The sequence below is a fragment of the Cryptococcus neoformans genome (genome assembly GCF_000091045.1).
Source record: "Cryptococcus neoformans var. neoformans JEC21 chromosome 6 sequence".
Classification (NCBI taxonomy): Eukaryota; Fungi; Basidiomycota; class Tremellomycetes; order Tremellales; family Cryptococcaceae; genus Cryptococcus; species Cryptococcus deneoformans.
In genome coordinates this window covers 800,032-826,084 of record NC_006691.1, presented here as the reverse complement: position 1 = coordinate 826,084, position 26,053 = coordinate 800,032, and the positions used below count along the sequence as shown (strand labels likewise).

Below are 26,053 nucleotides of genomic sequence, written 5' to 3'. Positions count from 1 at the left end.
CGATCATCTCTTCACCCCACCGGCTGGCTCCCATCTTTCGCAATCCCCTATACCTCTGCAGCATTAGGGATATTTCTAGCAACCAACTGCCCTCCTCCAACCTTCCCAAGCTCCTTCATCCACTTCTTCATCTTCCTCTCTGTCCTATCTTTAATCAAGCCTCCACTCGAGATGACTCGAGGTCTGAACCGCCCGAGACTGGTGGCGGCGCTGCCCTGGCCTCCACACCCCCTTCTGCCCTGTTCTGTAACGATTTGAGACACTGGCGAGGGAAAAGCCGTAGTTTGACTTCCCCGGTTCCCGTCTATTGGCTGTGGTAGACTGAGTGCTGCGTTGATGAAGAGAGTAAAGTACAATTCATGTTTTGTCATTCCGAATTTGCTATTATGCTTTTTCTCTTTACCTTGTTTGCTCTATATACGAGTTCTCATATTGGCCATTATGATGGCGTCGTGATCTGAATAAGTAGTAGGGAAGGGATACTTGACAATCTGCCCGCTATGAGTCAGAGTAGGGCGGTCTTAAAATGTTTTGAATGCTGTTGTGCTGACATGCAGCATGAATTCTCTCGTCAGTTATTGTCACATGTTTTTCCGCGCATCGCCCTACGTATGCCACGCCCCCACAGAGAATTTTGACTTCACGACACGACATCAAACAACTTTGCGGTGCAGCAGCAAATACTTGCTTGACTGCACCAAGTAGCGATATGTACTTCGTCCCAAACGAAACATAGTTAGAGTATGTTACAAACTGCTACTATGGTTGTTTAGGGTTTGCGTATTACGTATTCTGTTAACTTTATCTCCTGCTGCAATCACGAGATGCGGGGTCATCTCGCGGTCCGGGTTAAATCTTATCTATCGGCACGCAGTAGTACGTATCGTGGGGTCAAGCGAGCCTGGTTTACCTCCTGCCAGTCGTTTTTCTGCTTCACACTTTGTCCACCTGATAAGTCAGAAGATCTAACAGCTCATTGCTCAATGCTCGACGCCCTACCAAACATAACAGGAGATCTTGAATATTCGATATATACGTATTTTGACTGCACGGCGACATGTACTCGGACCGACAATTTCTGCTTCTTCTTGTCTTTCTTTTCTTATATTATACTGTAATTTTCGTTTTACCAGTTCATTTTTTTCGACTGGATTTACCCCCAGGGTTACAACATGGGTAATGACATTGAAATGTGCGGCAAAGACTCGATCTCTACGGCAGTTGTAGAGCCCACGACGTTTCCGGTTTTGGGCACGAAGTTAGATGATGATATACCCAAATTCAGCGATCCCGAAAGAGACGCTGTCTTTGGTGAGCACAAAGAGGGACAGGTTAATTATAAATCCGTTGGAATGTGAGTGCATTGTAGCCCCAGGGGATCGACTAACTCCCATCAAAGGCTGAAGTCAGTTGTGTTGATGATTAAACTAACGATTGCTTTGGGCGTATTGGCCATGCCTCAAGCCCTTTTGGATGGTGAGCCCGCATTGCCCACATTATAAATTTCGTCCATTTATTGACTTCAGTCATTCTAGTTGGGGCTGTACCAGGAGTGATCAGTATGTCAAAAAGCTGCCTTTACACATTCCGTGGAGACCTGTGCTAATCCGCACTCTCTCGCAGTTATCATTGCTGTGGCGTTGTTGACCACTTGGAGTGGCCTTGTTGTTGGTCAGTTTAAGCGAAACCACCCTGAAGTATATTCGATGGATGGTGTGGGCTATGTTCTTGCAGGTATTTCTGATTATCCTCCCCACACTCTCACTGCTAATCTCTTGCGTCCGTCTGTTTAGGGAAATGGGGTCGAGAATTCTTCTCTTTCATCTATCCACTTTTTATGGTTTTCGTATGTGGTTCCGGTTATGTCACGCTCTCTATTGCCTTTAATGCTATCACCAATCATGCCACATGTACCGTCGTCTGGACAGTGATCGTAAGTCATCCCGTTCAAGAAACTTTATATGTCCCAGGCTTATCTATCAATTGTTGTTGCAAGGGCATGGTCGTCACATTAGCATTGGCTTCTCTTCAAACCCTGAGCAAGGTGTCTGTTTTAGGGTGGATAGGTTTTTTCTCCATTATGTCCGCCATCCTTATTATCACCGTTGCCGTAGGAGTGGAAGAACGCCCAGAAGCTGCACCTTCGACTGGTCCCTGGGATAAGGACATTCACGCCTTCAGGTCTGATGGGACGTTTTTGAAGGGAATGGGGGCGGTATCTACAGTCGTGTTCGCTTACTGTGGCACACCCGCTTTTTTCAATGTAATCGGGGAGATGCGTGACCCAACACAATTTAACTTGGCTCTTTACTCTGCGCAGTCCATCTGCTCCGCCGTTTATTTGACCATTGGTATCGTCGTTTATTACTATTGCGGCCAATATCTTTCCAACCCTGCGCTTGGATCTGCCGGTATCCTAATCAAGAAAATTGCATACGGCGTTGCCCTCCCTGGTCTATTTGTCGGCTGTATCCTTTTTACACATGTGGGAGCTAAAATGGTCTTTGTGAGGGTGCTTCGGTAAGTAAAGCCCCGCAAAGTATGAGTTCCTCTAATAACAGCCATTGGTGTTCCCTGCAGAGGCTCTGATCACCTGACTGCACCTTCATTCATCCACTGGGCTGTCTGGCTCGGGACGGTCGGTACTTGTGTCCTTATTGCGTTTGTTCTGGCGGAATGTAAGTTTGCCTGGCTACGTTATGCCAAGGCCACAAACTGAAATTTGCGCTAGCAATTCCATTTTTTGGAGATTTTGTCAGTCTCATCGGTGCAACTCTGGGCACTTTCCTCTGCTTTATTACAGAAGGCTGGATGTGGTTGCATGATAACTGGGGTCACCGCAAAATAGATAAATCCTTGCGCTTTAAATCTCTCGTCGCCCTGAACGTGTTCCTCATCGTCATGGGCATCTTCATTATTATCACGGGTACTTGGGCTTCTGTGGTCAGCATAAGAGACTCTTACAAGAACGGCATGATCACTAGCCCATTCTCTTGCGCCGATAACAGCAGTTGAAATAATTGCGGGAGTAGTGCTAGGGCCGTCGATTGAGAAGGAAAGTGTAATGTGGAATGGAGTATCGATATCTTCGAAAGTTGTTGTCTTATTAGGCCTGTAAATCATGTAATCAAACATAATGGTCATTTATGCATCAGTATTTGTTGTAAGAGTACAGTAATAATAGAAACCTTCGTTTAGATGAACTCATTATGCTGTCTACAAGCAACGTAAAGATATATACAGGCACCATCATGCCTACCGAACTCTGCACAAGGAAAGTTTAGCCTTGTCCATCAAACTTTTCGCCCGCAACCGCACCAGAGAAGATCCATGTTTATTCATACACCTAATAATAAATAAGCGTCCGACCTTTCCATCTTGATTTTCATCCTCAAACATTAATCCTCCATACGTTACCAACTGTTCGAGCAGGTTCGCGCAAGTGAGGATGTAGAAAATCAGCGACTGATGCGAGTACTGCCCTTCCGGGAATGTGTCAAAAAGAGCGAAGATGATTTTGAATCGAGATTGCGCCATTAAATCAGATTAGATTTAATGCTACGAATTGTCATAAGCGGCGAGCACTTGGAATGCGGCTCGTCAATGTCTCATTAAAGTAGGGAGCGAGAAAGAGATCAAAAGTCTTTGATCCAATCTGTACGCGAATGAAGAGTGAAGGGAGAAGATGTGGGAAGAGGCAAAAGGAGGAGGGGTGCTGCATGATCAAGAAGAATAGCACGACAATGTCATAGGTAAGCTGGGCACTCCAGGAGTGCTAGGTCCGTTAGAGCAAGATTGGCTCAGGAGGTTATCATGAAGGCCGTCGTCGAAAAGAGGAGGGGGGACGGAATGTTCTAGAAGAATGTCGTGTTGTTAAGTCGGCGTAGATATATATAGAATGATATCTGGTAATAAAGAGACTCGAGGGGTCGTCTAGATCGGGAAAGAGGGCCTCTGCATAAAGAAGCGGCCAGAGGGGATGCCGATAGACTTGGATAGCCTGAACTGGGCCGGACGCATGAGGTGAGTGGTAATTGGTTGTACCAAGGTTTACAAAGTTCACAACGTACACAAAATAAGCACAAGGTTTACAACGCACTATGGGACCGGCGGCGGCTTAATTTAAGCCATAACTGTTTCGGCTTAAAATAAGCCAGGATTGCGTCTTTTTAGCGATTTTTCGGCTTACCATCTAGGATCAAAACAAGCCACAACATGGCTTATTTGAGCACTTTTCTGGGCTTATTTTTTGGGTTTTAAAATAAGCCATTTGCCGAATTATTATAAGCCATTTTCAGCATTATTTGCATTGGAAACATGGGTTATTCTAATTCTTATTGCAGCTTGTTTTAAAAAACTAAGGCCGACCTTAGCTAATAACTAAGTCAGGCCTTAACTTATATTTGAAACGGGCTTACATACTTATATAAAGTGTCCAGGAAAAAGATAATCGGAAAAAACATAATAAATAGTAAATTTAGAAACAACCATACAAAAGTGGTCTCTGTTATGACGTCATGCTCCCTGTCTCCCATTACCGATGCCGACGGATTTTGACTCTGAAGACGTGCGTAGTACTATGTAGATTAAGTGAATTTATACCAAATACGATCGACTACTACAGCCACCAAACACTGATACGTAGAATTGGGTCAATCTCCACTGTATCTAATAGATCGAAGTCCCCGTCCTTTGTATCTTTGAGCAAGCAATCACAATGTCAAGTCAAGCACCACAGCAGCATACCGTTGACCCGCCGGCAGTAACCCAAATTAGCGACCCTAACGATCCGAATGCGGTGCCCCCTCCATCTGTAGTTGCTGCGGGTACTGGACTACCAGCTGCACCTAGAGGAGCAGCAGACTCTTCGCAGGAAGGTTAGTCCATACTACTTGATATCTGATATCTCTTGAGTATCTGCTTACGCAACGGCGCGTTGAACATTAAAAGCTGCAACCGCTCCTGGAAGTGGGAACATGACCGAACACTCGGAGAAACTCTCGTTTAAAGAACAGGTGAGTGGATTACTACTTCTGGTGATGCCCAGTACCAAAGACATGCTGAAGTGGTGATCGATGCAAGGTTAATGGTTACGCCAAAAAGTTTGCAGGTGCTACATTTCGGAACCGCGAAGAAAAGGAATGGGGTGAAAAGAAACTGGCGGGGGACAGCGTCTGATTGTACTTTACACACAAGAAATGGGCTGTTTATGTTGATTATACAGTAGCTATCAATGAGATTTGGATGATATTTAGCCATCAACTGCCGAACGCGCAAAAAAATAGGATTGTGCTAGTTTTTCTATTTCCCTTGTTGGCTAGAAATAAGAAGACCAGGAAGTAGGCGTGCAAGAAGATGGCATTAGTACGTCAGCGTCGTCATTATCACCGTATAGATACCACCGGACCTTCTACCCCTGTTGCCTGATTACAACAATTGCCGCAGTAACATTACATTCATCGTGGAAATTTAATGCTGATCAGGGATTCACTATCTATTGTCATATGCCTTATACGGCTAAATCTACCCAATGATTCCCCCACCTAGCCCTCAATCCATCGTCATAGGTCAACATTTTGACTATATCCTCACACATCGACCTTTGTTCAGAAGTCAGGCGGCGTCCATCACGATGTTTCATTTTGCGACTGTGGAGTTGAGTCGTTTCCTCGCTTTGCCCGCCTGATCTGACACCCAGTGTCGTAACTGAATGCAACTCGACTACAAGTTCCTTGATCACTCGCTTGGCCATCACTCTGCCCCATATGAGGTCGGCTAGCAATATACACTGCGTAAAAATACCGGCGAGTACGCGACTGCCGCGGGTGTAATGGATGAGGTCTTCAGTGGAATTTCTAAGCCACGCGGCTAGCCCGCTTAACAGTGGCTCGTTTCCCTTGATATCGACCATCAAAAGGAACGGAACAAAGTTCGCATATACTCCGGATCTTTGGCAAGCAGAGCCTACTGGAGAAACTGGAAATGTATCGAGTTGAGAGAAGATATTCTTGAGGACAACTGTCATCCAGTTTGAAGTGCCTGCAGAAGCCCATAGGGAATCAAGCAGAGGATTCGCCCAAAATGCTGTTGCAAATGGAAGACTGCTGATGCTTTGGATACTTGACTTAACTGACGGCTGATTCAGCGGTCCATCTGAGTACTTATCAGCATATACTTTAAGTTTTTGATTTTACAATACTAACAGTGATGAGAGGTGGTGATCCCCAGAGACTCTAGCTTAGCCTTGAATGCAAACATATCAAAATTTGAGGTTCCTATAACCTCATCTAGACCACTTAGAGGATTAAATAGTTTTCTGAGAGCTCTGTCATTCACTTTCAGAAGCTGTTCTGGGCAAGCATGGCCCATTGCTAGTGCTTGAAGAACAACGAGATGGAGCGCACTCAGGGCTCTGGAGAAGCTCGCTATCAGCAGTTGTTGCCTGTGCTGATCTGTTGATATGCTTACCCCTGCCTTAGAATCTCGTCACAGAGCCATTCGATCACTCCACCCAAGCACCAGCTTAATAACGGTTGAGAGAAATACGAAAGCCCGCTATGTAAGGTATCAAGATCTATTTGATTGCAGGCTACCGCCGCGATAGCTTGTTGAATCAAAGTAGGTACTAAGCAGCAAAGTGTTTGCGGGGGGGTGGCCAAAAGTATTTGATCTTCTATTCCATCGGAGCCGAACTGCAGAGGAAGTCAAACTACTTCAACTCCATAGATGTAAAGCTTTCACTTACGATTGCCTTTACCCAACCGTTCAAGCAGTCCTTCTGCTCTGCGTCCAACAAGCCATATCCAGTCGCCCTTCTCCCGTTCGCGAGCAATTCTGGAAGATCCAAATTGAATTCTCTAGCAAAGCTTTCGAGCAAGATGACCCCCTCTCCAAATCTCGTAAGGTAGCCCTGTGGGTCGTCAGATCGGGCGAATTCGTCCAATTCAGAATAAGCTTCCAGTAGCCGATCTGACATTAGCGTATACAGCGACAAAGGTGATATGAACGTGACCAGGGCCGAAAATATTGAGGGCTGATACGATACATGAAGGAAAAGATTTTCAGGCGGGGGCACCTGAGGCGATGATTTGATGATCTACAGAGGTTCGGTTAGATAATTACCTTTCCAAGACCAGGACATACATTGACAATTTCATATGCGAAAGACTTTGCGGCGCCGAAAGCGTAAGTTATGATGAACACGAGAGGTTTGACATGGGCACGAGATTCCGATTCCATCCTTTCCTATAGACGAAAGTGAATTTAGCTGACATTTGATTGAAGATTTCCATTATTGTCAATGGCTCACCAATAAAGATTGACCCTGAACAGTTTGTGGTACTGATATCGTCGGGATCATCTTACAGGCTTCGGTTCTAGTGATGAGCTCCATCTCAATCAACTTCCCAATGAGATACTCTTGCAATGACACTAATTGCCTGACCTGAATGTCAATTCAACGGCACAGCCACACGGTTAGCACATAGACGCACCAAGACTCAGGGGGAGTAAATCCACTGGATTCCTCCTCGATCTCCGCAGATTGCACCATTACTTCGTACGTCTCTAACACCTTTTCAGAATAGCTTTGCATGGCCGGAAGAAACACTTGTACAGCTTTGGTCAAAGGTTCAGCGACCACAGACTGTACCCGAATCGCCCCATCGCCGTCAGCGCATTCGCATTAACGAATTTCAGGGGTAGATCTCACCGGCAGTTGCCAACCTACGAAGCCATCCTCTTCCCTCTGGGATCGCCACCATCTTAGGAGATTAGGTAAGGATTCAGTTACCCAACCCCAGTCTCGTATTCCTTCAGCCTTGGCTATGAGGCTTCGGCCGTCTTCGGAAATTAGCCTTTCAATCGATACTTCGAATAAGACGACAATGAATTCTTCAGGGTTGGAACAGATATGCTGGCCTGCTTTGAGCATGCGTACATAACTTGGTGCAGGTGTTTGATAATGTTCCATTTCGAGGGCAAGCTCAGAGGGATCCCATTGGGATGCACGATGAGCCTGTTCTAATAAGAACGCAACAGTAGCTTTAAGTGGAAGTGAGGAATTTGTTGGCATTTCAACTTGGGAAGGGCTATCGCCTTGTGCAAGTTGTGAGTCCTGTTGAAATACGACTTGTTCAACTTGTTGCGGGTCATTTGTGGTCGCATCGGCCATCAGCCCTCCCAGGCAGTTTCGGAGTGGGATGCTAATTTCGTCTGTGAGGGAAGGAAGTAACTGACCTGCTTCCAGACCTACATCGAGTGGCGGTACCGGAAAGGGCGAGAGGCAGTTTAATAATCGGGCAATGAAAGCCGTGAGTGTTGGTGGGGGGAATGGCGTAGCTGATACACGCAGTAAAGGGAGAAGAAGGGACAGCGTACTTGTCTGATTGTTGTCACGGTATTTTGATAATTCACCGTTGGTGTCGCTTTGTACCAAAGCTGGATCAGAAAGCATAGAGGGCAAGATGGTACCATCTTCAAAACAAGTGGGATTTTCCATCAAGACATTGACGATGGAAACAAGAGACTCTATAGGGGGAATTTCGTGACCAGACATATAGAAAAGCAATCCAATTGTGAAATCCTGTGTCGTTATTACGGATGTCGATAGTGCATGGGCAAGATAGGCAAGCATGATGGACGGAGGAACGGGAAGAAGATGGTCAAGAAATGCACCTGCAATGAAGATAAAGTCAAGTAATAGTCTTTGTAGGATGTGGAACATACGTATGAGATCATACTGGACGCTGGGGCTAAGATTATGAAGATGGACTTCTTGAAGAGTCTTGAGTAACTTAGGAGCAGAGGGTAAGCGAAAGCGGAGGGATCATCTCAAGTACTTACGCGAGAAGGAGGCAATGCTTGGGCATAAGCTGTGGCTATAAGCTGAGGGATCGAGGGAGAGGAGAGCATGAGAGTCGTCAGAGGCGCGCCGTAGTGGCACAATGGGGATCGATATATGTTATATATGTATCATTGGTCGAAATATTACTACTATATGAGCGAGATGAGCTGAGCGAGACGTGGTCGTTTGTTCTATACGCTCTTCATGGTCACATGACCGCAGTTTAGCCCGAAATCGGCGACCACCGATGATTATCCTCCTACTATCACTATATCATTCGCTGTACCCTATCATGTTATCATCCATATCTCCAGAACCAGCGGCCGTCACACTTGACTGGCTCCTTTCTTCATACACCACCTACTATATTTAGCCATGGCATCCAATACTCCCAACCCTAAAGACAGAAACCTCATAGCAGTAATCGGTGACGAGGTAAATACCCCCTGCTGCTTTCGTTCCTCCTCCAGTTAGCTAACCGTCAACAGGATTCAGTGACAGGTTTGCTTCTTGCCGGCATTGGTCATATAAATCAACATCAGAAGAAGAACTTTCTGATTGTCGATGGAAGTAGGTCTTTTACATCTAGCTGTCATTCCACGTTTGGAGCTGATTAGCCACGACATTTAGAGACTCAAACAAGCGTTATTGAATCCGCTTTTCAAGATTTCACTGAGCGCAAGGATGTCGCTATACTGCTCATTAACCAGCATGTGTGTATATCTCGAAAGGGAAGGTTCCAATTAGTAACATACAGACCATTGACCCTCTTTTAGATTGCTGAGCGAATAAGACCAACCGTTGACAGGTATCAAGCTGCCTTTCCTGCGTTGCTAGAGATTCCCAGTAAAGAACACCCATACGGTACGTCGCCCAAGCTATGTCGATCTAGACTTGGGTCAAGCAGGAGTGAGACATGTGTTGTATGTAAATAGCACTAATAGTATGTGGACTTATAGACCCCGCAAAAGATTCCGTCCTCAAGAGAGTCCAAAAGCTCAGGGGAGATTGAACTGCTGTCAATGTTGCTTTTATACCTCGTCAAATGTATAACAACTCTATTTATCTTCCAAGTTGGATATAATAACATTAATATTTCGCCTCTAATTCTGCAATCTCGTCTTTCAGGATGATTTTTTTGGCCTCCAGGCCCTTGACCTCCCCTTCCATTGCCGTACAGGCGAGCTCAAGCTGCACCGTTGACCCCACTAAGTCTTGCCATCTTCCCTCAAGCCTACTGAGGTGTTGCCCAGTTTCCTCTTGAAAAATGCGCCGAGTGCGATTGATGTCTGTGACATGTTCTTTAAGGGCAGCGAGAGTCGCTTGAAGTTCTGTTAATTGAGAGTTAAGCTGGTAATTGCGAACAAGCCAAGCATTGGGGCCGTATGAAGAAAGTATCGATGTGTTCTCCAGCCTGGATAAGCTGTTTAGCCAAAGACGAGTTTTCTGGAAATGAACCAAAAGTAGATACCTCAAACCCATGTAACCTTCTCCTATTCGGCCCTGCTTCTCCGCTGCCTCAAGCTCTTCAAGGGTCGCATTAGTTTCAACAATGGGAGGTTGGTATTTGGAGGGATCAATCCCCTTAATTGGCTTGTTGGGATAGTCTGCGAGGAGTTCTTCCAAATGTGTCGATCGCTGGGAGCATGTCAGATATCGGTTCCCATTTGTCAAGCAGAACTGCTCACAGGAAATACTCCAACGGACGCCGCCAACCTGTGGTCATCCTCTGCGATTTGAGGAGTATGACGCAGCTCCGCCTCTACAAGAGCCTGGGCAGCGGCCTTATTAACTGAATATAGAATATTAGTCCCCCGCTGTGTGACAAGATAGATAGACTTACCTGGATCTTCTACTTGCTTGTCGACGTAGGGCAAGGCGTCTAAATAGGATATGGATGACATGATGTTGTTGGTGACAGTGTTGATACAACCGACGGTGGGATGCTATCTGGTGTGCGTTACGGTTACCTGAATAAACTCTTAGCTACCCAGTGGTCAAGAAAGAAGAACAGTCAAGTGATGGCCATCTATAATAATAATAAAAACCAAAGGTGGAAGGTGGGAAGCTGGATAGTAGAAGGAGAGCGGGATCAAATTAGTAGGGAAGCGGCAAACGGATATGGCCGCTTTATTCGCAATAATTATTATATTTTATTATTATTATGGTTAGTTTGGAACTCTTTATTATAGAGCATCGCTGTGACAGCAGCCGCTAACACCAGTTCTACGACGTCTATTCTAACTGGAATTCCTTATTAATCTTCCTATTATCCTCCACATCCCACGTTGGGCTTTAAACGCCACTCCATATTTCACTTCCATACTAAGTCTAATTGTATCATTGCCACACCATAACCATGGGTAGTATGGAACCCATTCTGGGGGAGAGCAAGCGAAGAGTTGTGAGTACATCCACGGGATCGCATTACTTCATGGCACTTCACATAGCATCTAGAGCATTGGGTTACGTTCTTTGCCTTATTGAGCCGATTGGTCATTGCCTATAGCAGTCAAGAACGCTTATGACAAGAATTATATACCCACGTCAATCTATTGATCAATATGGCTAACGTCTTTCTTTAGTGCTATTTTTTTGACTCTGACATTGGGAATTACCATTATGGACCTGGTAAGCCTTTTCTGTATTATAATCTCTCCTGTCACAGTCATTTGAGTGTCGTCCCTCAATTGACAAAATCGACAAGGCGATGCGAAGGCCATTTGCTCTTGATATTCTTTGACACTGGTAAAGTGCAAACCAGCTAAAATATGTTCAGGTCATCCGATGAAGCCCACCCGCATTAGGATGTGTCACTCACTTGTTATGAACTACGGCTTGTACAAGAAGATGGAAATTTTTGTACGTGTTTATCCTATTCCATATTATTCAAACCTCACGCGTGGTGTATTATGGCAGCGGGCCAAGCCTGCCACTAAACGTGAAATGTCTCAGTTCCATACGGATGAATACGTCGACTTCTTATATCGAATAAATCCCGACAATGCCGCTCAATTCGCAAAAGAGCAAGTCAAATGTGAGTTTTAAAAACATTTGCACCGTGGACAAGCTAGAGAAACCTCGGACGATTTATGAGCTAATTATGAGATAGATAACGTCGGCGACGACTGCCCGATTTTTGATGGCTTGTTCGAATACTGCTCAATCTCGGCAGGGGGGTCCATGGGTATGGCCTTCAACAATTTGATAGCTAATATAAGGGTAATGTACTAACTTCGTTCTCAGAGGGTGCCGCGCGGCTTTCTCGCGACAAATGCGATATTGCTGTCAATTGGGCCGGTGGCTTACATCACGCTAAAAAGGCGGAAGCGAGTGGGTTCTGTTATGTCAATGGTAAGTACTGACCACATTGTTTAACATGAACCTAGCAGATGTCTAATGGTTGACAGACATTGTTCTCGGTATCCTCGAATTGTTGAGGTGCATTAAATTCCTTTCTCATTCTTCTCCTCCAAACATCGCTAATACCTGTTTCTTGAAGGTATCATCAACGTGTTCTGTACATCGATATTGACGTCCACCACGGGGATGGCGTGGAAGAAGCCTTCTACACGACCGACAGGGTCATGACGTGCAGTTTTCACAAGTATGGTGAATTTTTCCCTGGTACTGGTGAAGTAAGAGATAACGGAATTGGCAAAGGTAAAGGGTAGGTGACTAACTTTTTGTTTCCTTTTTGCACTTTGCACCGCCTGACTTCCAACAGATACGCTATCAATGTACCTCTTCGAGATGGTATCAGTGATGACAACTATAAGAGTATTTTCCAGCCCGTAATCAAACGTGTCATCGAATGGTATCAACCAGGCGCTGTAGTCCTTCAATGCGGCTCTGATTCTCTTTCCGGAGATCGTCTGGGATCGTTCAATCTGTCCATGAAGGGTCACGCTGCTTGTGTGCAGTTTGTCAAATCTTTCAACCTGCCTTTATTGTTACTTGGCGGAGGTGGTTACACAGTCAAGTCTGTCTCAAGAACTTGGGCATATGAAACTGGCCTTGCTGCGGGCATGGAGCTAGGGCGTGGTATGTGTTGAGGCAGACCAAAATTTTCAGTGAATGTAAAGCTAATCGGTCGCGCCCAGATCTGCCGAACAACGAATATTGGGAATACTATGGGCCAGACTACGAGCTTGATGTTCGCTCTTCCAATATGACAGATCAGAACACTCCAGAGTACCTTCAAAAAGTCACGGAAGCGGTCTTTGAAGTTTTACGCGATAAAAATGCGGCGCCAAGTGTTCCCCTACAATCTATACCTAAGATGATGCATGACGACGAGGACGAGGACGAAGGCGAGGACAATGAAGATAGGGACGTCCGGCGACCAGGTGAGTCATTGCGTACATCTTGTCTCGAAAACAGTTTCTTACTGCTCACTCTACAAGCGCGGCTGTGGGCCAGGGAAAAGCAACATGAGACATCCCTCTCCGATTCTGAAGACGAAGGCACTGGAGGCCGAAGACATCGGCGCAGTTACAAAGAGTCGGCACAGAAGAACACTATGGTGGAGGATCAATGTAATTTTAGGGTAAACGCGGGTTTTACATAATTATGTTAAACCCGCGATTGAACACATTGTTTTACATAGTGTATCCGCGTCAAGTTATTGTGGTTATATATCCCATTCTGTTTTCAATGTTTTACATATACCCACTGGCATATGGATCAGGCAGCTTGGCTTATTCATTGATTACGTGATATTTAGTTAACTTTTTTATTGTTCTTAATGGTGTTCTTAATTGATAAAAATATTGTAATTAACAGTAATCAAAAACATTACATAATACATGACGGCGATGCTTCAAATCATCAAAACAAACAAGAAAGAGGGTCGCGACGGCGAACACTCATCTCTAGAGCCTCCATCTTCCATTGCCAGGGCAAGGAGGCCAGAAATCCAAATTTCATGGACCCTAACTGTTCACTGACAAATCAAATGGCATTGAAGAAGGCATTGGTCGACTTCAATCATCAAGCAGTCGCCTCCAGCGAACAACAGAAAGAGGTGTCTGTGTCGCTGGCCGATGAAATCGCTCATATTCGTCGAGTTCAAAGTGATCCACAAGCTGTCGTTAGACTCGTCAAGGAAAGACCAGATGCTATGGGATCATTTATGGATGCCCTCGCCGAAAGCCCTTCGACCATGGACAAGTTTATCGATGTCTTTTCTGAGAATGAGAAGGTTGTTGACCATGTCCAAAAAGTCATACAGGCGTTTGTGGGAGAGAACAAGAGGAGTAGCAACGGAGCTGGCTTGAACGGTAGTGGGAATGAGCCGAAAAAAACTGAGAAAGATCGTGTCCCACAAGTGGAGGTGAGTTCCTGTTCGGCCAATAATTTTCAGTAATCAATAGCTGACTTGCACATAAAAGATACTTGTCCATTACACCTTCCATAAAATGGTTGACAAACGCTTCCCCGGTCTGGAGGACGAGAAATTCTACATGAAGGTCCGAGAGCACAGCTTATGTGCACAATAGCTCCAAACGAGACTGGCCTGCTCTTACTGTCAGTGGAAGGGAAGAGCTGTTGTCGGACGGGTCAGTTTTCAATGCCTGACGACCGGACTGGACGTATGTGCTCGTGTAAGTCCCCTCTACCCGACAAGCAAGTAGCTATTTCTCTAGGAGCTGACTCTGTCATCTACATCAGCGATACAACGAAAAGGTTTCTGAAATCCGTGACGGAGAATTTCGAGGCCAACCACGCAGAAGCGTCCAAAGTAAGGATCCCGCATGTTTTCGAGGAATCCGTAAAGGGCTATTTCCATACTTGTGGAAAGAAATGCAGGGGTGCCATCGACACAGACGCCAACAGTGCTTGTTCCAGGAACTCTGGCGTGAGTGACCTCCACTGCCTGCTTTTCACATGTTGACACATTCATATAAAGACATGCGGAAGTTAGTACAGCAGTTGGGCAGCCCCGCTTCCTTGGTCCAGGCCTGCAGGGAAAGGGATCTCATCGGATCAGCCTTCGGGACCATTGACGCAACGGGGACGTCGGTTGTTCAAAACCCGTCATTCTTCTACCCACTGATGTTTACCCATCAAGAACCGTAATCTCTCAACGATGGCACCGATGACCCAGAATTCGACCTCTTTATCTCCTGTGCGATGTCAACCAAAGTAACCCTCAAAACGTTCGGCTTGCGAATGGTTTGGACCATTTATGGTCTCCTATTGTGAGTTGAAAGTCCGTTTTTGGGTCCCTTCTTGCTTTTGTGGCCAATTTCAGTCGACACAGTTTCGATTGGCATTCGGTACCCTCTGACACGAGATCAACGTCCTCCCCTCCGATGGCAAAAAGAGGACTGGCAAGGCCCCGTTCTCCTCCATGCCCCTTCCGGCCGATAGGGTTAGGGTCCCAACTGTCGAGCATGTCCACGCCCTCGTCGTCGAGTCCCGTCCCTCGACAATCTTTACCAGAGATATGTTCGACTGTCGGTACTTGACGGGAGGAAATGGGCATATGTTGGAGTGGATAAATGCTCTGCCGCGTCTCATCCCATACCCGAAATCGACTCTCTGGAATTACCTCCTCTAGAAGAGTTGCTCCGCGCGAAAGGATGGCACACTTCCACCTAGTCGTATACCGCTGCTGCGGCCGTGACATATGACGACGACACCATCAAGGCCCTATGGAGGAAAAGAAATAGGAAAAGAATTGTAGACTTCGAAGCGTCGTTCAAAACCCCCTTCTCATCAAATGGGATCCTCCACCATCCCGGAGGCAGCAATAACTAACATTGCCTTACCTGTTTCTGAGCTTTCAGGAAACCATCCTGTCGCTCCTGGTTTGCCCGGCGGTATCCGGGAGGATATGAAGATTTGGGCTGCCAAGGTGAAAACATTTTCTCATCTGGATGGAGACTCCATGGAAGTCGATTCGCCTGCCACGTTGCCGATTTTCGCTACTAGTTCCAATCAGATTGCTCAAGTGGATAAGCCCGCATTAAACCCACCGTCGCCTAGAAATTTTATGACTGAAAGGAGGGCCAATGTGGGTGAAGGTGACGGCGATGCCACAATGGAGGATGTCACAGTGCAATCAGGCGATGTATCTGGAACGCAAAGGAGTGGTGCGGTAATTGGTAGTATCGGGTCAGAGGCGACGTAGAGCTTTGAGGGTTTCGATTTTTTTTCCCACCATCTCGTCCACTTCATGTACCTTGATACCAAATGGCGATATTCTCTTGTCCAGTGGCTAAAGCAGGTATGAGTCAACCTTATATCGTCCAAATCATGTATACCATCAGTCGAAAATAAGTGATTCAAGCCTCCTGTAAAACTGGGTACGATGTACAGTACTGTGCGTACGGAATAAAGGAAAATAGTGTTCGTGCAACAAATATTTTCTTGTCGACATTCTTCTACTCATGAGGGCACAGATATATAATAGTGGAAGACATCGTTAACGCAAGATAGCTAATGCTTGACATTTATTGTTTTCCACCGGCGGGCATTGTCTGATAGACTACTACGACTAGTACTACTAGACTTTGGGAAATAGTCAAACTTCCGTGATATTCAAGACCTTACTGGTATGACAGATCGGATCGTTTTGTCTCCTGTGGCCTCAAATAGTCGCTGGATGTCATGTGATCTTTTCCTGTACTATATATTGCTCACGGCTCGTGCTCATATATATCACTTTGATTTCGTTAATAAGGTAACCAACCGGCAACATAATATGTCAAAGTTGTCTCACTGGCTATGCCATGCCACCCATTCATCCGAGAGGGATTGTGTCAATACAAGCTGTACTGAATTTGTCATCATCGGCTTCATGTGGCAGTCGTTGAAGGCAAGTATTGCCCATTACTCCTGTATAAATATAAATATAAGTGCCGATACAAGGGTATGGGCATCGTTCGGACAACGAATACCTCAAAAACAGAAATGGATGCAAGCCAGACGTTCAATCGAGTACATATAACCACAAATCAACAGATCAATTCTTCAACATTCATAGTTGCTCTTCCTTGCATTCATCTAAACATAAACGCCCACTGTACAAAACAATGCTACTATCCCCATGCCAGCCAGTGACGATGCCACAAATACAGTCGCAATCTCTGTGAAAGGTAACCTTGATTTTGGGAGGCTATCAAATTTGAACAATCAGTATGAATCGGCAAGATAGAGCCGAAGTCTCAGTAAAAGCGCCCTGACTCACGTCGTGAACATAAACGTGAGACCAAAGAATCCTAAAAGGAACAAGAGAGCAATCGACGGAAGAGCAGAGACGGGAATTCGGGGATGAAACGAAGGCAGGGAGTTGTGAAGAGACTAGGAGTTAGAGACCGGTCAGCCCAAGACTGTGAAGTGATGACTTCATGCGACTTACCTTGGCGGATGCATAGGAGGACGACATGTTGAAGGCTGCGGGCTGTGAAAGATGATTACGTTCAAGTCCAGATCACCGGTCCTCTGACTATTTTTCTCCTAACTCGTCGGACGGAAACTTAAGTTCGCGTGAATGGCTCCGTTAATAAAGCAGATAGTGCACAATGGGTGCAATAACAGCTGTCGTATCAGAAACTAGTGCGCGTTGTTCAGATTGTGGTTAGACTGTGGTTAAACAGGTCGTCGGAAACGTCCAGGAGGTGGGTAGATTGATACTGGCGCAAGGAAGTGGTTACCGGTCTTGATGTCTGAATGACAAATGTATGGATGATGTGTAGTGCGGAGGGGCGGTATTGCGTTGTACACGCAGCAAGGCAACGACAGGCTCGAATCTATAGAGCGATAATTGTTACTGCGCTTGTAGGACCCAGCGGAATCAATGTCTTCCCAAAACCTAATTTATTTTGAATACACGATTATTTATTCACGTAAATAATTGTTTGCGGTGACGAGCATTATCAGCCTTCCCTCACAGTCGTCGTGGCTTGAGTTTCAAAGCTTGTCGTCCGTGGTTTTCATTATTGTCCCTCTTACCTGCAATTGACATCTACGACTGTCTATCTGCCCCTCTGAACAATACAGTGCGATAGTCCACAGGCTGCCTCCCCTGGCCAGTTCTTCGTTGCTTGTCCAAGAGTCAAGCAAGGGTAAAAAGCTACCTTACCAGTACCGCAAACAGTATCGTCGACTATAGGAAGCCACTACGGCCTTTCGAATCAAATCATTCAAAGTGACATCTTAGCCAACAGGCGGCTTTTATCGGTGATGCGGTCTTCTCCTGTGATTGAAATATCTCCAGCGTCATCTGGGACCGCTATATTCCAACACAATCCCAAAGGAGACGCGACGCTTAGACGAGAATGGGAACCAGGGTGCCAGCCAGATGAGCTATATGACGCTTTCTTACCTGCCTGGAGAGCAAGTTTGCGAAGGCTTCTCGTAAGGCGCCTGAGAAACGAGAGTACGCAAATGGCAGACTGGCAAAAACGAGTAAGAAGCGAAGCTCGCGATAAATATTTCTATTGGACTGCAGTATTCGGAAGTAAGTACAGTTTCTTCTGCATTATATGGACCGCCGTCATTGTGCCAAATTTGAAACCTGCTGATGTGAGTTGTATTCTCGAAGCGCACACGTTTTTCATGATGTTTTTACCAATTCTCTTTTTCTTTGGCCATCCATTGGAAGGCAGAGGGTAAGTACGCTCCCGTACTTTGACTGTAGCTGGTCTGATGCACCTTGAGCCTACTGCATGTCGTAGGGTTAGGTATATACATTTCATCGTTTGCCAAGGATTTGGTGTGCACTCCACGGCCGTACAGTCCTCCAGTAATTCGGTTAAGTAAGTCATGACAAGTGCAACATATGCACAGCTCATCGCATACATGATGGACAGGTATGAGCACTCATCATCATGAATATGGTCAGTGTACTGGTGTCCAAGGGAACAGGATGGATAGTGACATCTTGATTCAGGCTTTCCATCATCTCACTCTACAAACTCCGTCAGTATTGCGCTGTATTTGGGACAATGGATATTCAAACTCCAGGATCGCCTGGGATGGCCGACTGTACTACTTAGCTGGCTGAGTACATCATCCAATCTTAAAATTCAGTTCTTGTATCTAACCCCACAACTAGTGCTAGCAGTGTATATGACAAGCGTCATAGGCGGCAGAGTGTACACGGGCATGCACTCCATCGGTAAGTGTTTTATATATTTCTCTCTGCCCTCGTCATGATACTTTTCTAAATCGCCTACAGCCGATATTGTTGGAGGGAGTATCATGGGTGTGGCTTGTTGGTTATTTTGGATTGCAATTGGCGATAGGAACGAGGCATGGGTGAATTCGGGCTCTTGGACAGGTAGGACACGTCAGTTCTGGAGTATGAGTAACATGATCGTTAATAACGTAACAGTTCCTGCGATCATTGCACCCCTAGCGTTTACTTTGATCCACCGTCATCCGGAACCCTTCGAAGCTTGTCCATGCTTTGAAGACGCTATTGCGGTGCTTGCAGTCATGCTTGGTTCCACTTTAGGCCAATGGTTCACAGTTGCAATCTGGCCGTCCATTAAGGTCCAAAATCCGACTGCCTTCTATTCGTATAACCTGGCAACAATTATTCTCTCTATAATGTTCAGATTGGTTTTTGGTGAGTAATCTTTTTGACATATCGGTATACATCACCTGCAACATAATACAAAGGGCTCGGAACATTGTTTGCTTGGAGGCTCCTTGCAAAATATACACTTCGCCAAGTGCTTCCTCCTGTGTTTCGCAGCTGTTCTCTCTTACTTCATTCAAGTTTACCAGCTCGACGATTCTACATCTCTACTGCGTAAGTGAAGCCTAATATTAACTGTCATGAAATCCAAAAGGCAGTCAGTGATGGTTTTCTTTAGAGAGCACAACAAAGAGCCTTCTCAACTTGCATTACGTGCCGTTCCCTCTTTGCTTGACCTTCAGACAGGAGAAGATACCGGAACTCTTCCCGCGCCCTCTTGTCCTTCACCACTTCTCGCTTCTCACGCTCTCAGCTCTAGAAACGACATCACGATAGGCCCACCTTCTAATCCCCGGGAGGGGCTTATAAAGAGAAAAAAAAGTTCCTGCGAGGGTGGTGCCGAGTGGAGGACTGCCACTCCTCGAGAAGAACAAGCTCAAATGAGTGTATCAGCTTTGACATATGACATTGAGGGTAAGTAAATAAGTTAGATCTCATGAAATCATGCAGAGTGATTGCTAACTTGCCCTCAAATCAGTGGCTACGAAGGTAGGCGTATATTCAGGCATCGGTTTCATAGCAACCATCCTTGTTCCCTATTGGTTTGAATTGATAGAAAATATTGTCTTGGGATGATTTCGTGTTTCTGTTAATTGTTTGCGGAATTTCACCATCCTACGTGTTATCCCCCTACATGATTTTCAACATTCGGTAACCCTAGCGGGCTGCTTAATAATAAAATCTGTAACAAGGACCAAGTTTCGAGACATAGCACTCTGTGAGTGATGCGTAATTGGAGTGAAAGGCAACAGAACAACGTGCACGGGGTACAGGAACCGGTTTTGGATTCTGGGTGGACGGATAGTGATTGCGGGTACGTGCTGCTTTTGGATATCCGTCCATCCAATAATAACCAGCAAGCAGTCACGTCCTTTGATATTCACTAGGATAACGGAGGCTGTCAGTCTTTGTCCGAATCCGTGATGGTTCGTTTTCGTTCCCTGTTTATTTGCGACGCCCTTGCGTTCGGCGTCCTCTTGCGCCCTTTCTACGCCCTTCAACAACCTCTTCTAGCTTCCGACCCGATCTTCATTCGTCGCCATCTGCAAATGGAACTAACATGTTGATGGCATTAACTACTGCAATCTTAGCACCGCAACCAACAATCCCAAAATACTTTTCATCATAATAATAGTCTCCTTTTTTTCACAGGTCAGAGGCGTCTATAGCCATGACATCATGATCTACAGCTTCACCAAGCGCTGAGAACAGGACGACAAGAGAAAAGGGTGACAGAAATCATCGAGGAGACGCCGCTGGTATCGTACACACTCGGTGGATGGAACGCTTATGCTGTTGGTAGTTCCATTGGGAGGTCCGTTATTGACGGTGAACCGCGGGAGAAGGTGAATAATGAAGCGGGGAATGGAGTTGGGCATTTACTGTTCATTACCAATCTTTCAGTTCGGTACTTCTTCAATCTCTGCGGACACAGAAAAAAACAGCGCTCCCCCAGAATCAATTCGCCCTGTCGCGCTCCTGTTATGACCGATCGAAAATCTCACGACAATCGACAATGAGAGTTCACGGACCTCTGACGTTGTATATGCCCAGTGTCCCCGAACCGCTTCAGCAGTCAGTTACAACAGTTGATCATACGCCCTTATTTTGAACTACTTGCCAAGCATTGTACAAACAAGGCCCGCATGGGCGAAAGGAATATCTAGCGGGGTCCAAGCAAAGAAGCCAAAAGATCGCATCGCCGCCCTGCCCCTATACGCCCTTTAGCCTCATCATATAAGAAGGCTGCAGGGATAACTTTTACAGTCGAAATGCCCAGACGAGCGACGATATTCGTGCATGAACCTAACTCCTCGTCGACCAGTAACATTTTAACAATCAACCACTTATTAAAATCAATCATTGCTGGTCATGTCTCATTACCAATACCTCCAGATCAGAATTGGAGCGGCTGCACCCACGGAGGAAGAAGCCGCAGCACTCTTTGCTCCTGAAAGAGTACGTAGCTGCATCCAAACTATCGAGAATTTGAGGAAATGTTTATTTCGAAAGTGGGCAGGATCGGCTAACCTTGTCCAACAGACTTTTTCCTTGGGTTGCATGTTTGCCCAACCTATTGTGGACACCTTCATGGCGTGAGCGAAATCGGGTCCATACCAACCTTCGATTATAAACTTACTTGTCTCTTCAGTGGAATAATGTTTATGCAGGTCGTCACCTACTTCACATATCAGAGAAACGACAAATGGTGGACTAAGTGCATAGTCATTTTTGCCTCCATAATCTCCATCATTATGACCGTCTATCTGTGGTTTTTCGGACAGTACCTTTTTGTCCAGGTGAACAACCCAACATAACCGAAAATTAAGTCTCTAACTAGAATACCAGAATTTTGGTCGCTTTTCACCATTTGTGGAAACCGATAAGCTCGCTTGGTTTCCAGTCCTCGATGCTATCTGTTCAAGCGGTATTCAGTCATATTTCGCTTATCGTGCGTATCTATTGAACAGGCGGAATATTTTAATCCCTATTACTATCCTGGTAAATTTTGCTCTAACATATCAGTCAGTGAAACGTGCGAATCGTTAATTCTGACAGTACAATAGCTTCTTATCCTTACGTCGTTCGCGGCCACGATTGCAGTAAAAGTAATTTTCGGCAATGCCAATTCCCTTATGGAAGCTGATAAGGTCCGAATTCGTAAGTAAAATGGTTTGAGTCTTATCATTTTGCACAATATAGAAAGGAAAAGACTGACTGTGTTCGACACAGCCGAATTGAGTAAGGATGCTTAGGACCCTGGTTCCAGAATGTAACGTTACTGACAGGGAAGTAAACAGTCTGGCTGGCATCTATCATGGCGGCCGATATCATTATCACTATATTAATCCTTAATGGCTTACTTCGGTCAAAGACTGGATGGGCACACACTGACAAGGTACGTACGATTATACGATCTGGGCTTAACTACTGAACACTGCCTTTGTCTCTAGGCTATTGTCCGACTGATTCGTATCACATTTGAATCTCAGATCCCTCCTACAATCCTGGCCATAACTTTCATGATTGAATTCGTCCAGACACCGGCATCTCTCCTGGGCTCTACTTTACAAGGGATCCAATCAAAACTTTACACTGTCGGATTGATGTATTCTTTGAACTCCCGAGTATCCTTCAAATCCGCAAATGAAAGTGGTTTTAATTCTGTACGTATGTGGGCGGAAGCGGAACACTTCAGATATGACAAGTTGCTGAAGTTTCCAAGGGCCAAGTTTTTGCTATGACTGGTCGGAGGGACAATGCGACAAACGATATTCACGTGGATGTGGAGACCTATGTTCATGTAAGTCCATTATCTTAGTCGCCATTGGACATTGTCGTTAGATTGACGTGTCAAAAGCACAATCAGGATATACACACCAGCGACGATGATGTTCGAGACAAGAAGAACCGTGAAGATGACGAATCGTTGTCCGATATTCAGGGCCATAAATCTCCAGGATTTGACAGTCAATCCCACTTGACTGAACCTAGACACATCGCGTAGAAGAACGAGCTGTAATGGGGATGCTCTCAAAGGGCTGGTAGCAGCTCCTAGGGGCAGCACAGGGGGACTTCGTCAGCATGAACACACAGCCACATGTATTGTGTAATAGGTCACCATGTCCAGTCATGATCATTCATCTGTCAGTGTGGCAATGCTAAGATTCAACCCTGACCCACTTCTGCAATGAATGAATGAATCCTGAAATTTGCGTTTTGTTGATAATTCTATAAGCTGCACAATTACAACTGACCAAAAGAAATAAACGCTTTGATGAACTGCAGGCAAAGAAAGCAGCGTAGCAGTGCTTACTGTTAGCCGATGAGAAGAGGCTGACCCTGATGAGACAGATCGCATTGACAAGCAGAAAAAGCATTACCCCCGTTCTTAGAAAGCACCAAAGAACTAAAGATCAACGGCGGAGTCGTTTGTACTCATCTGCAGCCTACAAGTTACTCTGCCGTTCACTACTCGAAATAACTGATTACATTTATCTTGCAAGCAAAGAAAGTGCCACGCCCACCGGCACTTCGGGGATTAAACTACTGGTTGTCTGTGGCTTCGCTGACGCCCGGTCGCGTACTCGTATAGGCTTGCCCATGTGTCTTGATTCCACTCAGCGATCATTCTTTTGAGTCATTGATAATATACCATCGACTTCTTCGTTTCGGCACCATAGTCGTACAAGTGATACCTCAAACTATCGTGCTCAGCGCGCCTCTTCCATTCAAGCAGCTACTATTCTCATATTCTGAGACAATCGTAAAGGCCGGAATAATCGTTGAACATGTCAGGTGGACGTAGTGTGGTGCGTTCTAATTATTCAGTCCTGACAATCCAATCACGCTACTAGTTGGGCTCATACATATCCATATTTAGGCTCGCGTCTACGCCAACGTGAATGAGAAGCTTGGAAGGTCGTGGTGGGACTATGGTCAGTGATTTCGTGCACCTGGACATATCGCGACTAAGACGAACTAATGGTCGCGTCTCAGACAATCTTGTGGTTCAATGGGGAGTCCAAGATAATTACGAGATTGTAAGAAAGGTTGGGCGAGGAAAGTATTCCGAAGTAAGCAACCCAATAGGCTCCAACAGGAAAACGTCGTTTACTGAAGGAATGGGTTGAAAGGTCTTTGAATCCATCCATCTCCCAACCGACTCCAAGTGTATTGTCAAAGTCTTAAAGCCCGTTAAGAAGAAGAAAATTAAGCGAGAAATAAAAATATTGCAGAATTTGGCTGGTGGACCCAATGTGGTGGGACTGTTGGACGTTGTTAGAGACAGTCAGTCAAAGACGCCCTCCATTGTTACGGAATATGTGAACGTGAGTTTTTAAACGTCTTTTTTCCTGAATCAATAGAGCCTGGAACCAGCGGTTCGTAAACTGACACAGTTATCAGAACACCGAATTCAAGACACTTTATCCCAAATTTTCAGATTTCGATGTGCGATACTACATCTTTGAGCTTCTCAAAGCCTTGGATTTCTGTCATTCCAAGGGCATCATGCACCGCGACGTCAAGCCGCATAACGTTATGATCGATCACGAGAAGCGGACGGTGAGTCGGATAATTAATCAATAATCCGCCCCAGGGACTGAACGTCGTGACAGTTGCGGCTGATTGATTGGGGACTTGCTGAGTTTTACCATCCTGGCACGGAATACAACGTGCGTGTGGCTTCAAGATATTTCAAAGGACCAGAGTTATTGGTCGATTTTCAAGAATACGATTACAGTTTGGATATGTGGAGCTTAGGGTGCATGTTCGCTAGCATGGTAAGCATACCTGATTGCATTGCATCATAGGATTCTTATCAGCAAGTTTCTAGATTTTCCGAAAAGAACCGTTCTTTCACGGTCATGACAACGCTGATCAGCTAGTCAAAATTGCTAAAGTCCTCGGCACCGATGAACTTTACACTTAGTTTGTCACCACTTCCCTAGTGTCGCTCCTACTTTACTGATCGTGCATTCTAGTCTTGAGCGATACGACATTGATCTTGATGCTCAGTTTGACGATATATTAGGGCGATATCCTCGAAAACCCTGGTCCCGATTTGTCTCTTCGGAAAACCAGCGTTATATCTCTAGCGAGGCTATAGATTTTCTGGATAAGCTATTAAGGTACGACCATCAGGAAAGATTAACCGCCGAGGAGGCCAAGGGGCACCCCTACTTTGGTAAGTCGACTCTCGATTGCGAAAGGTTTCAGCTCATGCCTGTGACGCAGAGCCCGTGCGACAAGCGGCCGCTCAAGCTTCCGCTTCTTAATCATGAGCGAAGGGTTCTGGTACTTTCATTGATCGGAGTTGGGTCAGGATCTGAGCTATGGGCTACGCGGAACATGCAGCATAGCGTTCTTAATGGACAGCATATTGCGGACATATATGATGTTGCAGTGGGATGTGCTTGGTAGAACAAGCCAGATGATTCTTTCATTAAACAGGCCGTGAAACTGATGATTCATTGCTCCTTATGTCATGTAGATGATCGTTGGGCCGATTGGTTGTCTACAATAACCCCTGTTACCCAGCCATTCCAATTTGAACTAGTACGTTTTGGTATATTCCCTCGACAAGGAGAGAGCGCCTGTATTCTTTACTTGCCGTGAATTTAGATGATGCGGTTCTGCGATGCCGCCCATGTTGGCTGATAGTCGGCGATCGCAACGGCGTAACATCGGGCTATAGAATGACCGCCATAAAATGGAGATTTTTTTTTTGAAAATCTCATTGGAAGCTGTGCCGCCAGAAGCCACAAGGCACAGTCTGTAAGCTCAGCAATCAGCATTCTCAGGATGCAGGAACCCTTTTGCATAATCTTGATAAAGTCTGAGATTTGGATTTGGGCAAACTCCCAGTTTGCAAGCAGTAGCGAAGCTTGATTCGCAGTTTTCAGCCCCATTATTATGCAGATGAAAAAATGGGATTGTGCAAGTCGCGTCTGAACCATGAGTCCGGCATTTTAGCCTTGTGGACGGGGAAC

At 45.6% G+C, this 26,053-nt stretch overlaps 10 protein-coding genes across 10 annotated transcripts; 8 read left to right on the top strand and 2 right to left on the bottom strand.

The window, feature by feature from the left end:
* Positions 1-856: 856 nt before the first annotated feature.
* Positions 857-3,155, top strand: CNF02890 (neutral amino acid transporter, putative). The gene is made up of 8 exons (XM_024657420.1): positions 857-1,354; positions 1,400-1,476; positions 1,536-1,559; positions 1,624-1,734; positions 1,794-1,933; positions 1,997-2,520; positions 2,581-2,678; positions 2,732-3,155. The coding sequence occupies exons 1-8, from the start codon at positions 1,173-1,175 to the stop codon at positions 3,013-3,015; spliced, it is 1,440 nt and encodes a 479-aa protein (XP_024513147.1). The 5' UTR covers positions 857-1,172; the 3' UTR covers positions 3,016-3,155.
* Positions 3,156-4,586: 1,431 nt separating this feature from the next.
* On the top strand, positions 4,587-6,219 carry CNF02875 (hypothetical protein). The gene is made up of 3 exons (XM_024658580.1): positions 4,587-4,877; positions 4,951-5,015; positions 5,083-6,219. Exons 1-3 carry the CDS (start codon positions 4,718-4,720, stop codon positions 5,176-5,178), a joined length of 321 nt encoding a protein of 106 aa, XP_024514506.1. The 5' UTR covers positions 4,587-4,717; the 3' UTR covers positions 5,179-6,219.
* On the bottom strand, positions 5,440-8,996 carry CNF02870 (expressed protein). Its single transcript, XM_024657419.1, has 10 exons — positions 8,845-8,996; positions 8,728-8,794; positions 7,712-8,676; positions 7,494-7,645; positions 7,310-7,439; positions 7,144-7,245; positions 6,746-7,096; positions 6,469-6,692; positions 6,204-6,412; positions 5,440-6,153 (listed from the first exon to the last, which is right to left on the bottom strand). The coding sequence occupies exons 1-10, from the start codon at positions 8,911-8,913 to the stop codon at positions 5,510-5,512; spliced, it is 2,913 nt and encodes a 970-aa protein (XP_024513123.1). The 5' UTR covers positions 8,914-8,996; the 3' UTR covers positions 5,440-5,509.
* A 137-nt stretch (positions 8,997-9,133) lies between these two features.
* CNF02860 (conserved hypothetical protein) lies at positions 9,134-10,035 on the top strand. The gene is made up of 6 exons (XM_024657418.1): positions 9,134-9,280; positions 9,334-9,415; positions 9,476-9,558; positions 9,622-9,709; positions 9,805-9,892; positions 9,974-10,035. Exons 1-5 carry the CDS (start codon positions 9,221-9,223, stop codon positions 9,855-9,857), a joined length of 366 nt encoding a protein of 121 aa, XP_024513110.1. The 5' UTR covers positions 9,134-9,220; the 3' UTR covers positions 9,858-9,892; positions 9,974-10,035.
* On the bottom strand, positions 9,855-10,909 carry CNF02850 (conserved hypothetical protein). The gene is made up of 4 exons (XM_571593.2): positions 10,689-10,909; positions 10,534-10,637; positions 10,317-10,483; positions 9,855-10,259 (listed from the first exon to the last, which is right to left on the bottom strand). The coding sequence occupies exons 1-4, from the start codon at positions 10,747-10,749 to the stop codon at positions 9,935-9,937; spliced, it is 657 nt and encodes a 218-aa protein (XP_571593.1). The 5' UTR covers positions 10,750-10,909; the 3' UTR covers positions 9,855-9,934.
* A 144-nt stretch (positions 10,910-11,053) lies between these two features.
* On the top strand, positions 11,054-13,635 carry CNF02840 (conserved hypothetical protein). The gene is made up of 11 exons (XM_571598.1): positions 11,054-11,249; positions 11,431-11,476; positions 11,625-11,707; positions 11,765-11,882; positions 11,958-12,032; positions 12,092-12,199; positions 12,256-12,286; positions 12,348-12,515; positions 12,573-12,889; positions 12,949-13,194; positions 13,252-13,635. The coding sequence occupies exons 1-11, from the start codon at positions 11,205-11,207 to the stop codon at positions 13,413-13,415; spliced, it is 1,401 nt and encodes a 466-aa protein (XP_571598.1). The 5' UTR covers positions 11,054-11,204; the 3' UTR covers positions 13,416-13,635.
* A 71-nt stretch (positions 13,636-13,706) lies between these two features.
* Positions 13,707-16,128, top strand: CNF02830 (hypothetical protein). The gene is made up of 4 exons (XM_024657417.1): positions 13,707-14,180; positions 14,239-14,451; positions 14,519-14,705; positions 14,757-16,128. Exons 1-2 carry the CDS (start codon positions 13,773-13,775, stop codon positions 14,344-14,346), a joined length of 516 nt encoding a protein of 171 aa, XP_024513145.1. The 5' UTR covers positions 13,707-13,772; the 3' UTR covers positions 14,347-14,451; positions 14,519-14,705; positions 14,757-16,128.
* Positions 16,129-17,710: 1,582 nt separating this feature from the next.
* On the top strand, positions 17,711-20,135 carry CNF02820 (hypothetical protein; the record flags this gene model as incomplete). Its single annotated transcript, XM_571366.2, has 11 exons — positions 17,711-18,314; positions 18,399-18,465; positions 18,515-18,612; positions 18,667-18,693; positions 18,747-18,860; positions 18,912-18,974; positions 19,035-19,136; positions 19,191-19,427; positions 19,481-19,613; positions 19,678-19,973; positions 20,038-20,135. Exons 1-11 carry the CDS (start codon positions 18,038-18,040, stop codon positions 20,133-20,135), a joined length of 1,512 nt encoding a protein of 503 aa, XP_571366.1. The 5' UTR covers positions 17,711-18,037.
* Positions 20,136-20,140: 5 nt separating this feature from the next.
* CNF02810 (expressed protein) lies at positions 20,141-23,232 on the top strand. Its single transcript, XM_024657416.1, has 11 exons — positions 20,141-20,373; positions 20,424-21,518; positions 21,603-21,655; positions 21,712-21,859; positions 21,909-22,061; positions 22,127-22,220; positions 22,293-22,301; positions 22,361-22,458; positions 22,514-22,726; positions 22,786-22,863; positions 22,921-23,232. Exons 2-11 carry the CDS (start codon positions 21,432-21,434, stop codon positions 23,065-23,067), a joined length of 1,080 nt encoding a protein of 359 aa, XP_024513111.1. The 5' UTR covers positions 20,141-20,373; positions 20,424-21,431; the 3' UTR covers positions 23,068-23,232.
* Positions 23,233-23,668: 436 nt separating this feature from the next.
* Positions 23,669-26,005, top strand: CNF02800 (protein kinase CK2, putative). The gene is made up of 9 exons (XM_571600.2): positions 23,669-23,872; positions 23,944-23,998; positions 24,060-24,136; positions 24,197-24,391; positions 24,468-24,626; positions 24,680-24,844; positions 24,898-24,992; positions 25,046-25,248; positions 25,299-26,005. Exons 1-9 carry the CDS (start codon positions 23,852-23,854, stop codon positions 25,337-25,339), a joined length of 1,011 nt encoding a protein of 336 aa, XP_571600.1. The 5' UTR covers positions 23,669-23,851; the 3' UTR covers positions 25,340-26,005.
* Positions 26,006-26,053: the final 48 nt, after the last annotated feature.